Source organism: Microtus ochrogaster, chromosome 4 (assembly GCF_000317375.1).
Source record: "Microtus ochrogaster isolate Prairie Vole_2 chromosome 4, MicOch1.0, whole genome shotgun sequence".
In the NCBI taxonomy this organism is placed as follows: Eukaryota; Metazoa; Chordata; class Mammalia; order Rodentia; family Cricetidae; genus Microtus; species Microtus ochrogaster.
The window spans coordinates 51,231,394-51,251,367 of NC_022011.1; the positions used below are offsets into that span (position 1 = coordinate 51,231,394).

At 51.6% G+C, this 19,974-nt stretch overlaps 1 protein-coding gene across 3 annotated transcripts in view; it reads left to right on the plus strand.

The window, feature by feature from the left end:
* Nucleotides 1-19,974, plus strand: part of Nacc2 (NACC family member 2) — a 66,066-nt gene that overhangs the window by 26,303 nt on the left and 19,789 nt on the right. Inside the window, exons 1-2 of one of the 3 annotated variants that reach the window (XM_005346261.2) lie at nucleotides 7,203-7,502; nucleotides 8,807-9,747. In XM_005346261.2, the coding sequence (XP_005346318.1) occupies nucleotides 8,868-9,747 (880 nt within the window). In that variant the 5' untranslated portion in view covers nucleotides 7,203-7,502; nucleotides 8,807-8,867. Of the gene's footprint in view, nucleotides 1-7,202; nucleotides 7,503-8,028; nucleotides 8,046-8,806; nucleotides 9,748-19,974 lie in introns of those variants that run through there. The other 2 variants (XM_005346262.3, XM_026778739.1) reach the window with 2 other exon arrangements.

A 19,974-nucleotide genomic window follows, 5' to 3' on the forward strand; every position in this document is an offset into this window, starting at 1 on the left:
ACCCAGTCCTGGATAGGAAGTCAGGTTGAGTCTTGACTGAGGGCCCTAAGTCAAGCTGGGGTAGTGTGAAACACACACATACACATACACACACATACACACACATACACACACATACACACACACACACACACACACACACACGCACGCACGCACGCACACCCTGGACCCCCTGCACAGAGGCCCACCTTCCTGGCTGAGAACCATTTTCCATCTGATTGTGTTGTGGTGGCTGGGACTGTTGACCGTAGGTGCTTTGCTGAAAGACAGATGCTTCTTATTCAGTGTCTTACCAGGTTCCAGCAAACCTCTGCACTAATGTGTCTAATCTACACCCAAATGACAAATAAGATCAGGGAGCACTTGAACTGTGTGCTTGGGTCTGGCTCCTGCAGGCCACTCTCTGCTCTTGCTTTTGTACAGGGCCCTGTTCCCTAGTCCTCTAGGGCACAGACTTGGCATGTTCTTCTTGAGACTGCCTGCCGGGCTGGTGTCTAGGACCAAGAGTGGCTGTTGCCCCTCATCCAGCCCCTGGCCTCTCACTCAGTGCTTTTGGCCTTGTGTTCCCTGGCTGGTGGCCAGAAGTGCCCTCCTCAGCACAGGGAGTTGGCCCTGACCTTGGACCCACCTGGTCATCCTGGGAAGAGCTAAGTACTATGAAATGTCCCTTTTCTGATGTATTGGTCCAGGGTCCATTGGGGTACCTACCCTTGATGGGGTTCCAGCAATACCACTGCCCTGAGATTCTGGGATCTGTTTAAATGCCACCCTCGGGTTAGTGCTGTATGCGGTAGTGTGGGTTCCCAGGTTGGCCCTCACTTACTGGCTTGTGCCCCCACCTCTGGCCCAGAACTTTTTATCCTGTGGGTCTCCATGCTCTTCTCCATAAAGGTGGGGGAGTTGTACCTCATCTGCCTGTTTAGGGCTGGAACCTTCAAGGGACCATGCTGTCATTTGGGGTGGGGACTCTTCATTGGTTTAGTATTCTGCCTAGCACTACCCTCACGTTTCCTGGCCCTTCAGTCCCCAAGAAGGGAAGCATCTGATTCCCTCAAGATCAACTCCCAGACAAGGCTGTCGAAAGCTCTGGCAGGTTGTGTGCAGCCAGGTGTGTGGTGTTCAGAGCCCATGGCAGCCCCAAGAGCTTTTCTTCCGTCCAGTGTCTGCTGCTCTCAATGAGAGTGAGGGCTGGGTGTCTGTTGTGGTTAGAGACTCTGTTGGACCAGGTAGGTGAGGAAATGGAAGGATGCCCGTGGTCCTATTTTGGGGACACACCCAGGTGTGACTGACTCCCCCCAAGGTCATTCTTGGGTCCTTTGGGCCTCTCACTAGCAGCTACCTTGGTTTTGGAGCTGGGGGCTTCTGGGCTGTGTCCTCCCAGCTGATTTAGTGTTCTGTGTGTCTCTGATTTACATTAGCTTTTTAAGCATAATTAGAAATGCAGGGGATCTTTGTGTCTTACCTCGCCTCTCTGACTATTTATGGCATGATATGCAGATGAGGAGATCTATGAATATTAAAAATGGGGTGTGCTGGGAAGTGGCTGTCTGTACTGATTGGGTGACCCACAGCCCAGCAGGCGTCTGTGCCACCCCCTGCCCTGAATTCCAGGTGACCCTCCCCTAATGCCTTGATGGGGAGAGTCAAGGTCATAGGCTCCTACGGGACCTCCGGCAGGCCCACTAGTGAAAGGGGCGGGCAGAGGCACTGCTGTCAGCTGTGGAGTAACCCTGGTGGGCCAGGAACAGGGAGTCTGCTTCCCAGGGAGGGCCAAGGGGGCAGGTGCATGCTGAGCTGGCACTGGCTTTTTAAGTTATTAAACTGTGCCCGAGGGAGACACTCTTCAAGCTTACGTTATTTAAATTACAAATACGAGTAGGGAAGATTGTCGGCTCTTCTCAAAACACTGTTTAATTCTTTGGAAACCTTCTGGAACCAGCCTGTGGCTCAGGAGAATTTTGCAGTTGGTCTGCAGGGCTGGGAAGCCAGGGGTCAGATACAACAAGAGAGGGTGTTGGGCTTGTGTGGGGGCATTCCTGGTGCACCGCACCCCCATCTCCTAGTGATTTACCTATTCATTCTGCAAGACATGCATTATTTCGCTTACTCCAGCCGCTGTTGAGTAAAAGCCCCAGCGCTTAGATCAGTGCTCTCTCCCTTCCTAATGCCACGACCCTTTAATACAGTGCCTCATGTCGTGGTGACTCCTAACCATCAAATGATCATATTGTTAATTCATATCTATAATTCTGCTACTGTTATAAATCGTGATGTAAATATCTGATATGCAACCCCTTGGTTGCAACCTACAGGTTGAGAACCGCTGACTTAGAAGGACACGGACTGATTGGGACAGGTGAATATGCCTTAGGCGAGCTGTGGACATTAGAGGTGTTGTCTGCTTGTGCTGTCCTTGCGCATGTAAGGTTCTACTGGGCCATACTACCCATAAGGCCCAGTGCTGTCAGATGCAAGACTGACCGTCTTTAGTAGTAGCAAGCCTGTCATTGTGATCCTTGGGTGTGGGTGGTTGCAGCTCAACCCCCCCCACACGTTGGTTTTGTCCTCCCTAAGGACTGACAAAGAGAAGAAAAAAGCTTCCAGGCAAACATTGGGTTGTGCAGTTAAAACAGGCTTTTATGGCCCAGGCCTGTGGTCTGGGGTGGAGGCTGCTCATGACTTGTTGAAGGAAAGAGCCTCACTAAAGGGGTTTATGTGGTTCCTCCCTGTTTCTCCAAGGAGACCTATCATATGTTGGAACTGCCTCCTCTTCTGTGACCTGAGCTAGAGACCTATCATATGTTGGAACTGCCTCCTCTTCTGTAACCCAGAGCTAGGAACCTATCATATGTTGGGGAACTGCCTCCTCTTCTGTGACCTGAGCTAGAGACCTATCATATGTTGGAACTGCCTCCTCTTCTGTGACCCAAAGCTGGAGAGATCCCTGTGCCTCTTCTCTTTCCCTAAGGATGGAGGCTGAGATATGTTCTCCTCTAGTGACAGAACCCTGGGGCCCTTATGCATTGGTGGCTCTGGTACCCAGAATCCAGTCAGTTGAGCAGGACCAGACCTTACCTCCTTGCTCTTGTCATTTGGTGACCAAAGACTCCTATGACCCTGGATATCAAAAGTAGGAAGCCAGGGACTTTGATAATCAGATGTCCAGGACTCAGGCTCTGGGCCTGCGGCTCCCTGGTCTGTGATCCCAGTCTTCTTCTTTGGATCATCTAGAGGGGTTCAGATGGGCAAGCAAGCAGCATATGCAGTTAGCATGAGCACCATGCATGGGAAGGGGCGTTGGCAGCCAAGACCACGTTCTGCAGCCCTTGCTTCTACTTGCCTTGTGTGAGATGCTGAAGCTTCCATTAGCGGCAAGGCCGGGGGCAGCCCAGCTCTGCCTGATGGCGTTTTAAAAGTTTAATGCAAACCTCAGGGCCAACCTGGTGCCTCACCCGGCTCTTGGAGACTTGAACACGCCCAAGCCAGCAGCCAGGACCCTGGGAGGGTTAACCCAGAGCTCTGGTGCCCCCCCCCCCCTCGCTATTCCCTGGTGATGGCATGCCTAGTCAGCTGTTAGGAAGGAAGTAGACTCCCTTCCCTAGCAGAAAGGGGTTCTTTGCTGTCTTCACTGAGCTCATGCCAGGCTGTGCTCCTGCCTATGTTCTCTGGTAGCCTCCATCTGCAGTCCCTCCTGGGGTTGATGCCTTGTACAAACCTTCTGGTGCTTCTGGCCTGACTGGGATGGTGAGACTGCCTGGGTGGGGTTTCCTTGCCGTACCTTCTTCCTTCCTTGGCAACTGTGTGGTGGTACCTGTGTGTTTGTTGAGGTCCAGAACTTTTTATTAAGTTGACAAAATTAAATCCTGCAAATTTAATTTCTCTCTCCTTCTTTCCCTTGCTGGTAGCCATCATACAGACACACCAAGAACCATCTTTCCCAGTGCTGTGCCACTGTCTAGCAAGTTCCTAGAGTCCTTGGTGGGATGGAGGGGTTTCTGCCAGATTCGAGACAGGACCTCCAGGCCCTGGAGCTGACACTGGTTTGGGGATGTTGTGAAGGATGGCCTGTGCCTATTGGTGAACTTGTCCTGTCCCTGGAGATATCCTTGGAGTTGTTTTTGTGCCTGCCAGATGTTTTGTGCCTTTGCTTCCCAGAGGCATGGTTCTGAGACCTGGGTATACATGGAGTGCTGTGTTGATGAAATCTGCGTTCTCACTGGGATCCTTCCTTGGACATGGATGAATCTCCTCTGCTTGGGAACTGAACTCTGGTGATACACTGCCTGGCCCCTGTGTGCAAGTGTATCTGGATGTAGTTCTAGAACCTTCACCTCTGTCCCTAATTATCCCCCCCCCCCATCAGTTTGCTTTCCACATCTACCTGTTGGTTTTGGTACTTTCAAGGACCTTAGTCTCCCTTGGGGAATTATCTACAAAGACCTCACCCATCTCCTATTCTGGAGATTTCTGGGAACTCCCAAGAGCCTCTGCTGTTATGGGGCAAGGTACCAAAGGTGAGACTAGCAGTAGGGATTGTATTTGGCTTTGGGATGTTTTCATGGGTTTCCCAAGGTGGGGTCCGTCCTGAAGGTGGTTATGCAGAGATCATTTCTCAGTGCAGGCACCGTGAGGATGGATGGGATAAGCAAAGGCAAAGACTGCCAATTTACTGCTTGAGTCTAGAAATTTCCATAAGCAAATGAATATAGCGGAGCTCACCGTAGAAAGCCCTGCTGGTCAAGGAGGGAAACTGAGTTCCGGAAGAGTCCAGAGGTTGCAGCGCACAGCTGGACACCAGTACATAGGGTGAGTGTAGAGAGAGGAGGCCTTGCTGCTGGAGTCAGGCTCTGGCCTTCCCGCCAAGCCGCCCTTTGGCCCACTTAGGTGCAAAGCTCCCAATCCTCTAGCTGCCTGGGGTCAGCCCTGGCGAGTCTTACTTTCACGGTTCTGGAGCGTAAGCCAAGCCTTTATTTGATTCTTTTCTCCTAAAGTTCAGCTTTGTTTTCGTCCCAGCCAAGGCTTCTAAGAAAGCAACCTAAAACCAGCCCCGGTCTGGTTCTCGCAGGCTGGGTGCAGGCATCAGCCTTGCCAGCACAGGTGACCCGAGGACAAGGTAGCAAAGGAGCCAGTTGTCCTCAGTCCCTGGGGACCAGATTGGCCTCATCACCTTCTGGGAGAATAATGGCCCCCTTTCTACGTGAGCCGGACTGGCCCAGGTCCTGGGCACCAGCCCCTGAGGTATGGACACAAATGCCTCACCTGCTCAGGTCAAAGCGAACTGTAGACCTCGTCAGTCTACACGGTAGCGGGCCAACGCTGCGGTCTTTACAGAGTCGCTGTCATACCGTGCTCAGAAACTTCCCCAGAGTCCACCCTGACCCCCAGTGCACAGCTGACACCTGAGACTGCAGGTCATAGGAAATGGCTGATGCTGGCAGGACATAGAATTTCAACTTGGCCCACAAGCCAGGCAGGGGCTGATCCCAGGAGCTTTACTGTGTCCTCTGATTCTTTGTACCTGGTTACTGATCAGCTTAGCCCTGGGTATTGGGACCCTACTGGAGCTGGGTAATGTGCAGCTTTGCTGGCTTCTGTCCCCCTGGCGAGGATTCAGGAAAGCCTCTGGTTGGTTGGGGTTGCCTGTGGTGGGTGCTGAAGCCCTTTTGTCTTCTGTGCTGTGTCTCTGAGCAGCACAGCCCCTCTCTAATCAGGCCCAGCAGCCAGCCAGTGGCCCATACAGCCCTGAGCACGCCTAGTCCTGCCCGAGACCGGCTTATAAGCCTACTTGTTAGGTTTCCTAAGTAGGAAAGTGGAGGGTCTGTTCTGGGTAGGATATGGCCCAGCAGTGACCCTGTAAAACCCAGAATCTCCTGGCTGTGAAACAGCCCTTCAGCCGGCCTGAACACTAGTTAATAGCTTCGAAGTCCCAGTGGGCCTCACAGCCATCCCGAGGGTCCTCATTACTTCCTTTAGGAGGCAAAGAAGATTTGGAGAAAGGCTTGGAGGGCTTTGCAGGCTGAGCTGCTAGCAGCTTCCACACCTGGATTTCCTCCCATCTCTGTTCAGCGGCTTTTTGTCTGGAGCCCACAGTGTGTATATAGGGAGGTGCCAGATGGCTCTTTTTTTGTTCTCTTGGTGCCTTGGAGGGTACACTGGGAATGAGGGACCATTAATGCCGCCACCTCCTTCCAGCCTGTGTCACCTTGATAGCACTGCTCAGTAGACATCACCGTTGCTACCTTGACCCTGTCCAGCTTTGCAGGTGGAATATTTTTTTTTTCTGGAAGCACATTAGTGACAGGTGAGGGAAATTGATGTTGGCTATGTCTGTAGCTCTCCCTAAGGCCCTTGCAGTTAAGCAAATGGTGTAAGCCTCTAGGAGGTGCCTACCCTTGGCACAAGCAGAGCGTGGCTGCACCTTCCTAGAAAAAGACCTCATAAAGGGCAGAGAGACACCTTAGATAGGCTGCATAGCTGGTCTTCCTTTCCAAGATGTGTTTCAGGGAGACCAAAGAGCAGGCAGGCTTCAGCTCTGCAGGGGTCTGCCTGGCCACAGAGTTGTTCCTTTCTTAAAGAATTGCTCAGGGATAAGAAGATGGGGGTGGGCTGGTGGCAAAGTTCTGGACCCACAGGGCCTACTGTGGCTCATCAGGGTACTCAGGTACATGGCTCTGAGGCCCCAGGAGAAGTGGGGAGATAGCTCCAGGGTCCTGCCCCTTCCCAGTCTGCCTCTTTAGGACCCCTCTGGTATCCTCTTTTCCTGCTTCCCCCCTCTCCTGGCTGAGCTTGAACCCCTTCCCCACGTTGGTTCTGCCATCCATCCTTCCTCACTCCCTAGCCCCCCTGCCCTGCCTCCTGCCCAGCTTCTCGCTACCCAGGAAGAGTTAAGCTAGATGCTCTGCCAGCTCTGCAGACTGTTTGGAATAGTTTAAATGCTTTGACACTGGGTCTGTACAGGATGGCAGAGAGGCAGTTTACTGGGTAATTCATATGCAAAACTGCACTATAAATTTCCAAGCTGTCTCAGTTGCCGTGGCACCACGAAGCATTTCTCCACGTACAGTACAGTATTTCTGCCATCTTTGTTTGCATTGCAGTGAGTCATCAAAAGTCTGTCTTGCACCAACACCCGGAGCCGTGCATTCCTCTGGCACCAACGCGCCACTGTTTTTAAAGCTGGGGCTGGGAGCTGGCATTTACTTCAGCTCCCAAATCAAAGGCGGCTATTCATTCCCGAGAGCTGCCTGGATGTTCGTCTGCATCCGGCTGCTTCATTGAGATGCTGTGCGCTGCCCGGGAGAGCCGGCCTGGGTGCAGCTGAGCTGCGGCCGCCGAGCCCAGCGCCCAGCTCTCTGCCACCCCCACCCCTCCTGCAGGGCTCCTCACACCCTCCCCACCTCAGGGTTCCTTGCTGCATTCCCCGAGCAGCTGGCGGGCCGGCGTGCGGGAGCCTGCTGCCAGGCTGAGCGGGCAGTGTCTGCTGCCGGCCACAGCCGCTAAAGGTAGGTCTTTCCTCTCTGGCTGATGCCTGCGGGCCAGCTCAGCAACTTCTCTGCAGCGGGGGCACTGCGGGACGCCCCGGCGCTGCGCCCACCTGCCCAACTCCTGGCGCAGGGTGGCTCCGCCCTCCTCTCCAGCCACCCGGCGCCTCTGCGGCCGCCCGCACTTTCCTCCGCGGGACACAGCGGCCCTTTGTGCGGCTCTGCAGAGTTGGGCCAGGGCCTGAGCCTTCTCCGGCCACCCCCACCCGCCGTCAGCAGTGTCCTGTGCTGATAAACAGTGGCAGCCTGCCCCCACCCCTGCCCCCTGGCGGGTTTAGTCCTGAGACCCTTCTAGTTACCTGGGCTGGGACCAAGCCAGCAGGGATTGGCCAGTTTTGGAAGTGGGGCGGAGGGAGGGCGCACAGGCGCGAGGCTGCTCTGCGACAAGCGCCAACTCCTTTTGCATCCCTGAGGGCGCTCAGGACCTGGGTCCGGGTTTGGGGAGCCAGAGAGCCGACAGGAAGCACAGAGTGCACCATAGCCCTTCCACCAGGCAGATAAGAGGTCTGTCCCCAAGGGAAGAGTGGAGGAAGGAGCCCACAGAGTTCTCCCGGCCTTAGTCCACCTTCCTAATGCTCCTCGTCCCTCCTTGTCCCTCAGAGGAAGCTTGAAGCTGAGCAAGGGATGTGGGAGGAGGGCAGCTGCTCTGCAGTTCCTCAGAGTGCCCTCCGCAGGCTGCTCAGCTGGCAAAGAGAGAAAACAAACCTGAAACTAAAGCTCTCTCTGCTCTGGGACCTTCTTCCCTAGGAAGGCAGTGCAGTTAGGGGCTTCTTGGCTCAGAAGGAACTTTTTCCCTCTAGAGAGGAGTCCCTGAGATCAATCTTGGGCTTCGTCCTGTTCTTACCCCTCCCATCACAACCAGTGGGTGACTTGTCTGTCTAGCTCACTCCTGTCTTGTTCTCGGAGGCTTCAGGCCTCTGTGAGGTGTCCTCTGCCGAGAGATGGGAGAACGAAGCCCTCCCCTCAGAGTTGTTGGGAGTAGTCCATGGGTGCTGAGGACGGGGTAGGTGACAGAGGTACCTATGTAGGGACTCAGGATCTCGGTCCTGCTTCCAAGCCAGGATTTGGATTCTGAGCAGCTCACCCCCAAGCCCTTGGGGTGTGTGTGTGTGTGTGTGTGTGTGTGTGTGTCGGGGGGGGGGGCGCGGGAGGTTTCTAGCTGAGCAGGGCACTGTCCTCTGCCTTGTCAGAGGCTGGGAGCTGGTTACTAGATGGGATGGGGGCTTCTGGCAGTTCATTGACCACAATGTCCTCTCCCCCCACAGATGTGCCTCATCCAGTCTGCCCCACGCTGAGTCTGAAGCCCCCCCAACCCCAGCACCCGCCATGTCTCAGATGCTGCACATCGAGATCCCCAACTTCGGGAACACAGTGCTTGGCTGTCTGAATGAGCAACGCCTGCTGGGCCTCTACTGTGATGTGTCCATTGTGGTCAAGGGCCAGGCCTTCAAGGCCCACCGTGCCGTCCTGGCCGCCAGCAGCCTCTATTTCCGAGACCTCTTCAGTGGTAATAGCAAGAGTGCTTTCGAGCTGCCAGGCACTGTGCCGCCTGCTTGCTTCCAGCAGATTCTGTCCTTCTGCTACACGGGCAAGCTCACCATGGCGGCCAGTGAGCAGCTCGTGGTTATGTACACAGCAGGCTTCCTGCAGATCCAGCACATCGTAGAGCGGGGCACAGACCTCATGTTCAAGGTGAGCTCACCCCACTGTGACTCGCAGACCGCCATGATTGAGGATGCCAGCTCAGAGCCCCAGAGTCCCTGCAACCAGCTGCAACCGGCCACTGCTGCCTATGTCGCATCCCCTTCCGTGCCCATCCCACTTCTGACCCGTGTAAAGCATGAAGCCATGGAGATGCCGCCTGCCACTGGCCCGGGCCTGGCTTCTAAGCGCCCACTGGAGACGGGCCCTCGAGATGGTGTGGCAGTAGCTACAGGTGCTGCAGGGACGCCTGGCACAGCCCCTCTAAAGCTGCCTCGAGTCTCCTACTATGGTGTGCCAAGCCTGGCCACTCTCATCCCCAACATCCAGCAGGTACCCTATCCCCAGGGGGAGCGGACCAGTCCTGGGGCCAGCAGCCTACCTACCACTGACAGCCCCACCTCCTACCACAACGAGGAGGATGAGGAGGATGACGAGGCCTATGATACCATGGTGGAGGAGCAGTACGGCCAGATGTACATTAAGGCCACAGGAAACTATGCAGGTAACACATGGCAGGGCCTGGCAAAAAGCCTACAGAGGGCATGTTACATAGTGGGCCTGTATGATGATGGCAGCCTGGTGTAGAATCACTGTGCTGTAGGCAAGGGGTGTGGGCTGGGAGAGTTAGGCAGGAGGTGATGGACACTAGTCTGCCAGAGTCGTAGCATGGTGAGTGTGCAGAGAGTTTCTGCCTGGCATGGAACAAGTGAAGGAGCTGAAGGTTTCTGGCCCAGGAGTCCTCTTCGGCTTTAATGAGTTTTGCACTTTTGTATAAGTGTTTCAGAACTGGGCTTTGGCCTTCCTGGATCTGCATAGATAACTTCTGTTTCCTTTTCATGGTGAGGACTGTAGCTGGTTTTCTCCTGATAGCAAGATACATGCTAGCCACTGGACTGGTCAGGGTGGACAGGCCCACTCCAGGGAAACCACCAGTGTATGGGGTCCTCCACCCCTGCTGACCACTGGTTAGTAGGCCAGGGAAGGACCAAAAACCTTTGGTTCCCGAATCCCAAGGCTTGACAGTTTCTGTAGTGTAGGAGTTGTTACTTTAGTCTCTTTTCCCCACCACACTGATGGCTGAACACAACTCTGCAGGGGGTCTGCTCTCTGGGATTCCACAGAGCCAGGAAAGGGTCCGATCTCACTGGTCCCTCAGGACCATCCTTGTACAGCCCCTGCCTCCTGGGGTAGCTTTGGCTATGGAGTTTGGGAGAGTGGGAACAGAGCAAAATGTATGCCGTATCCGTATGTTAAACTTGTTCTTCGATACTTGACCAGTCAGACTCCTTAACCTTGCCTACACAGGGACAGTTGCTTCAACAGGTTTTCTGAGGAGCCAGCTGGACAGTGGCCTTGGAAGGTTCTGCAGAGTGGAACACTTCAGCTCTCTTGGTTCACAGACAGTTCTCAGTTTTGGGGGCTGTGGGGCAGAGATCTCACCAAGGCTGTTCTGTGGGGCTTGGGTATCAGGAGGGAATCCTGCCTGACCCATTTTGTGGTGATGGGGTGTGCGAGAAAACAGGCCGTGAGGCCGGCCCTGCTCTGTTGGCCCCTGTGTACAGTCTAGGTTTCCTTGTGTCTTTCTCCTCATCAGGCCCGTAAGTGGGGCAGAGAAGGGGGTGTGCGATTTCTTGGTTAAAATCTAGGTTATTGGTGGTGACGTTGCTACCCTGGGCGTGCTTGGGAAGCGAGCCATGGAATGAGCAGGTAGGGAAGACCTGGTCCTGACTGACCATGGAGCTGCAGGCTCCCTGGGTCTGGCCTTGTCTGGGGATAGACTTGTGCCCACCACTTGGGAGCTGGTTGCCCGTTGCTCCTTGCTCAGGCAAGACGCCGAAGTCTGAGCTGCTCTGCTCGGGACTGTTCCCAGGTGCTCCTACGAAGAGTCTTTTTGGCTTCAGTTTCCCAAGGGAGGGGCTGGCCAGTGCTACGCAGGGACCCACAGTCTGCTGTCCACTGTGTGTCCTGTGTGTATGTAATGGCTGCTGGGACCCCCCTCGCCACCCTTTTCTTTAGGAACCATTCACAGTGTGCCTTGCTGTACCACTCGAAACAGCACCTCTAAAACCAAGCGTGATGATCCCGTAATTCTAGCACTAGGAGGTGGAGGGAGGGGGTTCAGAACTTGAAGGTTATTGACAACATAGGGAGTTTAAGGCCAGCCTGGGTTACATTAGACCCTGTCTTAACTAAATAATGCTGCACCCACGTAACTCAGCCCCTCTGTGCCTTGAGCCACTTTTGTCCCCTCCCTCTGACTCCTATTCTGATCTTAGTTGTCAGGCATTGCTGTTAGAAGCAAGACCACGGAGAAGCTCTGAGCGAGGACAGAGCTCCACCCTCCCAGGCATGACTGTCTCAGTTTACACAGCAGGATACCCGTCTCTGCTTCCTGCCCACCCCACTTATCTCAGCCTACAGAGGGTAACCCTTCTAGTGCCCTAGACTTTCATAGCAGGGCAGCGGGCAGAGGAACTTGCTCCCGGCCCTGCTGTGCTGGCAATGGGCACTTGGGATAGACACGCAGTCATAGAGAGAGAACGAGAAGACAGGCAGATGTCCAGTGCACTCACTCCCTTTGGGCTGCGGCTAATTCCTCTCCAGGAGTAAAGCACACACAATTGCACACTCTTGGAGCCATGCTCCCCAAGCTAGAGAGATTGTCAGTTGTCTGCCACCAGTGCCGCAGTGGCCAGAGCTTCAAGAGCAGGAGACTGATGCTCCAGTTGGATCCCACATAGTCAAGGATACAGACACAGACACAGCCAAGCCACTTCCCTTCTCCTCCCTCCCCACAACCCTGTCCTTCCTTCCCTGGCACAGGAAGCTTATCTGAGCTCTCAGGGCTCCGGGCTGGGTTGTGTTGTCTACACGCAGACAGTGACCCAGGAGTGAGAGGCTCTTAGTCCCAGCCACAGACCCAGCGGGGCAGTGTGGGATCTGGTCTGGGGAGACCAAGGGACCTGGTTGTGCTCAGGTTTTACTCACAAGGCCTTCTGTTCATCTTCTGGGGTAAATCTGCGCTGCATCCCCCCACCCCGTAGTGGTAGAAACAGGCATGCTGCTGCTTCTCTTTCTGGGAACCATAGTTACTGAGCTGTGGCTCAGGTCAAGGTCATGCCAACTTAAGGAGGTTCCTATGATAGGGCAGGATGAAGGTTAGGGTAGTTAGACCAAGAGAGCATGGCAGTGACCAGCTCCAGCAGGCCTCCTTGTCCTGTCCCATGGGAAATCCTGACCCAGGTCACTGAGCTCCCCATGCTGTGCCTTCCCCCAACCCTTCAGTAGGCACTGATGGCAAGGCCAACTCCTTTGTACCCTGGAAAATCTCAGATGTTGCTGCCAGCTGCTGCTCTCTAGAAGTCTGAGACAAAGCCCTGCAGATGCGTTGATGCCATCTTCCTTCCAAGGGCACCTGCGACTGGCTTCTGACCATTCTCCTGACTGTTTGTTCTATGAGGCAGAAGCATTGGTTTCCATGTCTGTGGGTCACCACGTGAGGACTGTGTAAAGTTGGGGAGTTGTGGCTGCTCTCCCGCTGTCTCCACTATCCGCACTTCTTGGCATGGATGGACACTGTTGGGACTTGCCCAGCACATAGTGACATGATTACCCTGACTCTGCTTACCAAGAGAAACCCACAAGGTGGTGCTTGGGGTTTGAAAGGGGAGCGATGGCAGATTGCTACCATAGAACTGGCTGACTGCCCAGGCCTGCACAGAGCCAGTGTGCTGAGGAGGGCTCCTGTCTGGGTAGTCTTGCTCACCATATCCCAGTTTTCCTAGTAAGATACACAGTTTACTGAAAGACTCTCCTGAATGACTCAGGGGCATGGTGCCTCTTAGAGAGTATTCCACCCAAGAGAAAAGAGGGAGGCTGTATTAGGGTGCTGTCTGCAGACGCCCCACTGATCACTCTTGACCTAGGCAGAGACATGTAGTCTGAGCCCATATTGGCCCATAGAGGGACCCAGTTATCACTGGTTTCATGGGGGGGGGGCAAGAAGGAAAGTTAGCATAGGTAGGGGTGCTGCTGGCTGCTGCAGGAGGATCTGCTTCCTGATTAAAAACGATACCTTGCAGCTGGGGTAAGTAAAGGCAGTGCTGGCCCATATGGCTCCCCTGAGGTTCTTTGGACACCTATTGTGGTGCCTCCTCTGTTGGTCTAGCCTTGACTTTAGCGGGGTTCTTCCCCATAGCCTCCTTTCTTGAATCCTGAGATTTCCACTTTAGGCAGTTAATTCCGTTTTGTTGAGATAGGGTCTTCCTGTGTAGCCCTGCTGGCCTATGTCTCCTGCCTCAACCTCCCAAGTATTGGGACTATAACTATAAACTTCCACATCCATCACCTTAAGCCAATTTTTATTATTTTCTTCCTGATTTATTTTTTAAAATTATGTGTATCTGTGTGTCTCTCTGTGTGGTTATGTGCACATTAGCATGAAAAGCCAGAGGCATCCAGTCACCATGGAGCTAGAGTTACAGGCAATATTGAATGACCTGAGATGAGTTCTCTGCAAGAGCATGTGCACTCTTAACCTTTGAGCATCTCTCCTGCCAGTTAAGCCAGTTTTGAGGCGTGGCTTCCCTATAGTAATACATGCATTTGAATTCGGTGCTCCTCTGGAATCTCTGCCCCTCTGCAGGTGTCCCTGGTGTCCCTGGGCGTACTCTTGACTTTCTTGGTAAGTTGTTGTCCCACATGTGGGTGGTGCTTGGCCCTCATCAATATGGTGTTGGTTTTTGTCCTGTGTCCCTTTCGCTCTTTCTGCCTCCTTTTTATTTTTAGATTTCTTTTGTGTGTATGAATGTTGTACTTGTGTGTCTGCATGTCTACTGGTGCATGTCTGGTACCCAAAGAAGTCAGAACACGGCATTGGATGCCCTGGAAGTGGAGTTAAGGATGGTTGTGAGCCACCATGAGGGTGCTGGGAGTTGAATCTGGGTCTTTTGCAAGAGCAGCCAGTGCTCTTAACCACAGAGCCATTTCTCCAGCCCTTTATCCAGTTTTCTTTAAAGGTTGTGTAAGAGTTTCTGCTCTAATTTACAAACAAGTTCTTTGTCAAATATATGTATAAAAAGATTTTCTAGCCAGGCAATGGTGGCACACACCTTTAATCCCAGCACTTGGGAGGCAGAGGCAGGCAGATGTTTGTGAGTTTGAGGCCAGCCTGGTCTATAGAACAAGTTCCAGGACAGTCAGAACTACAAGGAGAAACTCTCTGGAAAAAACGAAAAAAGAAAAAAGTACGAGCTATTATGTCCAACGAGACCGGTTTATTCATATTTTTATGGCCAACTAGAGGTTTCATTTTTGTTTTTTTGAGATGGTCCTCTATGTATCCAAGGTTGGTCTTGGCTTTGCTGCACTCTTGGTTCAGAATTGCAAGCCTGAGTCTGGCTTACTAAGATTTTGTCTGCCTAAGCTGGAGCTCGGTATACATGTGCTCTTCACATTCTGATCTCTGGGTCCCTTTGTGTGAGATGTGAGGTAAGTGGAGAGCTCGTTTTTTCCATATGGATGTTGGAATTGTACTGAATTCACACCTTCGAGAAGGCCTGATCTGGAGTTCTGTTTCTGCCAAGTTCCCCGCTGGCTGAGTAACCTTAGCTTTAAATAAGTTCCCCACGTTGGGTATGAAGCAATGCCCTTTGTGTTTTCTATTCAGAACTATTTTGCTATCCTAGTCTCTATTGGTGTCTGTAGGGCTCAGCTGTAGGGCAGAATGGGCAGGACAACTTCTGTACAACATGGCGCTTCTGATCCCCAAGCCTCCTGCATGCTGTCGCGCCTCCCACTGTGACTTCTGGTCACCAGCCATTCATACACATAGCAGTTTTGCTGAGGTAGAGCCTGTGGGCCCTGGCCGTCACTTCTGAAATTATTGTAGCTCAGTGGTTTTGGGTCATTCCCAATCGGGCAGCCATACCACAGTCAATTTTAGAATGCGGATCTCTGTAGAAAATTCCATATCAGCCGGGCGGTGGTGGAGCACACCTTTAGTCCCAGCACTCGGGAGGCAAAGGCAGGCAGATCTCTGAGTTCGAGCCCAGCCTGGACTACCAGAGCTAGTTCCAGGACAGGCTCCAAAGCTACAGAGAAACCATGTAACGATCATCTTACTTCCCCACACTCCGCCAGTCTACGTATTGGTGTTGTCTGGGCATCAGACACACAGCATTCTATAGTGTCAAGACTTTAGTGACCGACCAGCTTTCCGCGTTTGATATCAAGAGCCCTTAGGACAAAAGGACAGATAGCTACTTCATTTTTTTTTTCTTGCAAAGTAAGATTCCACCCTAATGATGTACCATGCTTTCCCTGAAGGTTGAGAATGAGTTTGTGAATGTTTAATGTTAGTTCACAGAAGCTATGAGCAGGAAGACTTGCTGGTGGTGTTCTCCTGTGTTTGGCTACAGACCTAGAGAGGGTTTAATTCGCTGTTTTTGTGGGTTGCCCTGCCAGTCTTTGTAGAAACAAAGCCAGTCTTGTATATTGGCCTTGCACCTACCATCTTGCGTTCCAAGTCCCAGCGGTCCAGAGGTTCCCTGGAATGTCACAGACCCTTGCTTGCTCTTTTGGGACAGCATTTCACTGCCTCTTTTCCAACCTTAACGATCTTTTCACTTCTGTGTCTCTAACGCTAGATTGGGTGGTGAGAGTATAGGTCTAGGGGACAAAACCTTCCCCTTTGCCCCAGCGGGGCTAGCTGAGGGTACACAAGACAGCCTTGCCTCCTTCCTCTGGTGGGGTGTCTTCCCATGCTGTCCTCATGCTGACTCGTCCTTACCTTCTTGGTACTAACTGCCTTATTGTAACATGATACAACAACACACAGTCCTAGGCTAGGTGGGCTAGCTTTTCTAGAGAAAGTTCATACGTGTCCATGAAAGCTGCTGACCTGTGTTTCTTTTGTGTTTTTGTCTGTTTGATTGTCTGAGATGGGGTCTCATAGCCCTGCCTGGTCCAAGCTGGCCTCACAAAAAGCTGGTTTAAGTCATATGTGTTACCTGGCCTCATTCAGAAACTGGGAAATGCTGGCTTTATGCTTTTCTCCACTGCCATTTTTAAATTTGTTTCTTTAATTATTTTTATCTTTTGAGACAGGATCCCATTTTGTATTTTGACTCCTGGAACCTCCCTATCTAGACCAGGTTGGCCTTGAAATCACAATGCTCCCCTGCCTCTGCTTCCCAAGTGCTGGAATTAAGGGCATGGATCACACTACACCCAGCTACTTTTTTTCTAAGATTTACTTTATTTATTTATATTTTTATTTCTTTTTCGAGACAGGGTTTCTCTACGTAATATCCCTGGCTGTCCTGGAACTCTCTTTGTAGACCAGAAGGGCCTTGAACTCACAGAGATCTACCTGTCCATGCCTCCCAAATGTGTGCCACCACCACCCGGCAGTTTATTTTTAGGGGTGTGTGTGTGTGTCTGTATACTTGAATGTATACTTGAGTGTAGAGGACCTTTGGAGGTCAGAGGTGTTTTATCCCCTGGAGTTACAGGTAGCTGTGGTCCTGTAAGTGATGTGGATGCTGGGAACTAGACTCGGGTATTCTAAAAGAGCAATAAGCACTCTTTCTTTTTTAACATAGTGTATTTATTTTTATTTTATTTGCGTTAGTGTTTTGCTACATGTATGTTTGTGTGAGGATGTCAGATCTTGGAGTTTTAGACAGTTGTGAGCTGCCATGTGGGTGCTAGGACTCAAACCCAAGTCCTCTGGAAGAGCTGTTAGTGCTCTTAACCACTGAGCCATCTCTCCAGCCCCAGCAATGAGCACTCTTAAACTGCTGAATTCCTCTCCAGTCCCCTCCTTTGTTGTTATTATTATTGACAGAGCTCATATAAGTTTGGCACTTTCTGCTTAAAGTGTAGATAGGATTGTGTCACTGGTGAGCCCGCTCGAGCCTGGCGTTTGTTGCTCTTAATTGTGGGAAGGCTTTAAATTCCCAATTTATTTTAATTGCCAGTGTTTTACCAATTACAATTTCCTTTAATTACCAATATTACTTTAGATATAGAATCATTCAAATTTCCCCTTTCATCTTGTTCCTGTCATGCTAATTTGTGTATTTCATGGAATTTATCCATCTCTAAAGTCTAATTTGGTGTTAATAGATCCACTCCAGCCTTCCCCTCCCTCATGTCTTCTCCCTCCTCCCTCTTCCCTTTGGGATGGCACCCAAGGCCTCACTCATTCTAAGTGTGTGCTCCACCACTGGGCTACACACCTGGGCTCCAGTTGTCTTAATAGCGTACTGTTGGCGCATCCCCCTCTTTTAACTCATCCAGGGGAAGCACACTTCTCGTAGATGGTGGATGGCTGGGTGTACGTTTTTAGTTTAATCCTGTCTGACACCCTGCCTTGCGCAGTCAGAAGTGTTGGGTTCAGCCCGCCATCATGCTGCTGTTGTTTGCTCTTGTTTCTCCTCCCTGAACATTCCCTGGCATCCCTTTCCTGTCCGCTGTTGGCTCTGGCTGCTTCTGCAGCTCTGAGCTGGCATTTGTGTCTTGCCTTGTGCTCTGCCCCCCCTCTTGCACCGCTCACCTCCTCGTCTTTTCCCCGCATTGTCCCGTTTGTGCCACTGTGGTCTCTGAGCCTTTCCGTTCTCTGAGTAGTGAGTCTTGAAATAGGTTATTTTTACCTTACGTGGCTGGTTACGATTTATCCTTCCCCTGTTTAGTAACTTTTGGCATTCGTATGAATAAAAGCTACTCTCTGAGGCCAAGCAGATAGATACCAGGAGTCCTGGGAGCCCGCCTGCAGTGGAGCCTCACAGTGGAGATCAGGCCGATATCCCTTCTGGTCCAGCTCTCTTGGCCCCTCAAAGGCAGCTCTTTCCTTTCATCTCTTGGCAACCACGAGCCTGTTTTGGGTCGTATAAATGGAACCCTAAGCAACCCGTATCTTTAGAGCCATCACACGGTTGAGGTTCAGTTAAGTGGCGTGTGCCCTTAGAACCATACCTGGTTGAGGTTTGCTCACATGTGTCTGTTGAAGGTTTGTTCTTTTTATGCCTAAGCAAGTCTCCTTTCATCACACTGAGTCCTCAGTTCATGTGTCTGCTGCTCCATAAATGGCATTAGGGTTTTGTGGTGAGTAGACACGGCTTTGTTTTTGCCTGGTGTTCCCTTCTGTCCTCATCCTTGGGAAAGGTTAGTGTTTCTGTCTGACATTACTTTCTTTCTGCTGGAGGATTGATCTTTGGTTCTGTTTAGCCAGTGATGAATTCTGAAAAATTCGAAATTACCTTTATATTACCTGTATGGTGGCACATACTTGTAGTCCTTGGTAGGAGGATCTCTGAGTTGAAGGCCAGTCTGACCTACTTAGTGAGTTCCAGAATAGCCAGGGCTAGGTAGAGAGACCCTGTCTCAAAATAAGTAAATAATGAAAATTGTACCTCACTGAGGTCTGATTTGTATACAGTATTTAAAAGTGTTTTCTATATAGTTTGCCAGTGTCTTGGTTTTTGAAGGCTGCTCTTGTTGGAGGTGATAGCTGAGGTTAGCCAGACCTGATTTTGGTGCTTTTGTCTTGTACAGAAGTGTGGTAGTTCTTAGCCATTCTGCTCCGCTTGTCTTTCCAGGCTACACTCTGCGTCTCCCCTGCCCTCCAGATACAGCTGTGACGGTCCCACAAGCCCTGTTTGCTCATTTATTAACTATTTAGATTTTTTTTCCTTCTGTCCTTTAGGTAAGATTAGTTACTCATGCCCAGGGGTCTTCATGTCTACAGCTCCATCTTATCCTCTGGAATGCCTCCCTCTTTTGTTTCTAGTGCACTGGTCATGCTTAGCCTAAGCAGTCAACCCCACGTCTGCAAATGTCAGCATCTTGCCACTCCTGGCTTAGCTCTCATTGGTGGATTTCTCCTTTCTGTGGTTCTCTACACCATTTTTTGTTGGCTTTGTTTTGGTTTTGAGACAGGGTTTCACTGTGTAGCCCTGACTGTCCTTGAACTCACTCTGTAGATCAGGTTGGCCTCAGAACTCAGAGATTCACCTGCCACTGCCTCCCAAGGGCTGGGATTAAAGGCGTTTACCACTACCGCTGGCTACAACTTTCAGTTTTAAGTGGATACTAGACTTTGTAGGTGTAGGGAGTCTGTGACATGCGGAGTCTCTTCGGGGTTGTCACATTTCCAGCAGCCAAGCATAATTTGGGTAATTTGGGAAGTGGATATTAAATATTTTGTGTCCCCCCCCTTCTTTGTTATTGTTGAGATTTACTTTCACTTCAGGTTGGCCTAGAACCCAATTTTCATTTATTTCCCAACCTCTGTGTCAGCTTTCTTTTCTTTTTTCTTTCCTTTTCTTCCTAAGATGGGTCTCACCATGTATCCCTTACTGGCCTGGAACTCCTATGTAGACCAGGCTAGCCTCTAACTCACAGAGACCTGCTTGCTTCTACTGGCTTGGAAGGCATGACCACCATGGTTTGCTGGCCTAGCATCTTTCATCAGACATTTGTTGTATATATGTTCATTGATTGGTTGGTTGGTTTCTGATGGGGTCTCTTGTAACTCAGGCTGACCTCAAACTTCCTATACAGGCAAGGATGCCCTTGAACTCCTGATCCTCCTGCCTTTACCCCCTAAGTGCTTGGGATTTCAGGCATGTGCTGCCATTCCCAGCCTTTCAGACATGCATGTTATAAACCTGTGCTCTTCCCTTCCCTTCCCTTCCCTTCCCTTCCCTTCCCTTCCCTTCCCTTC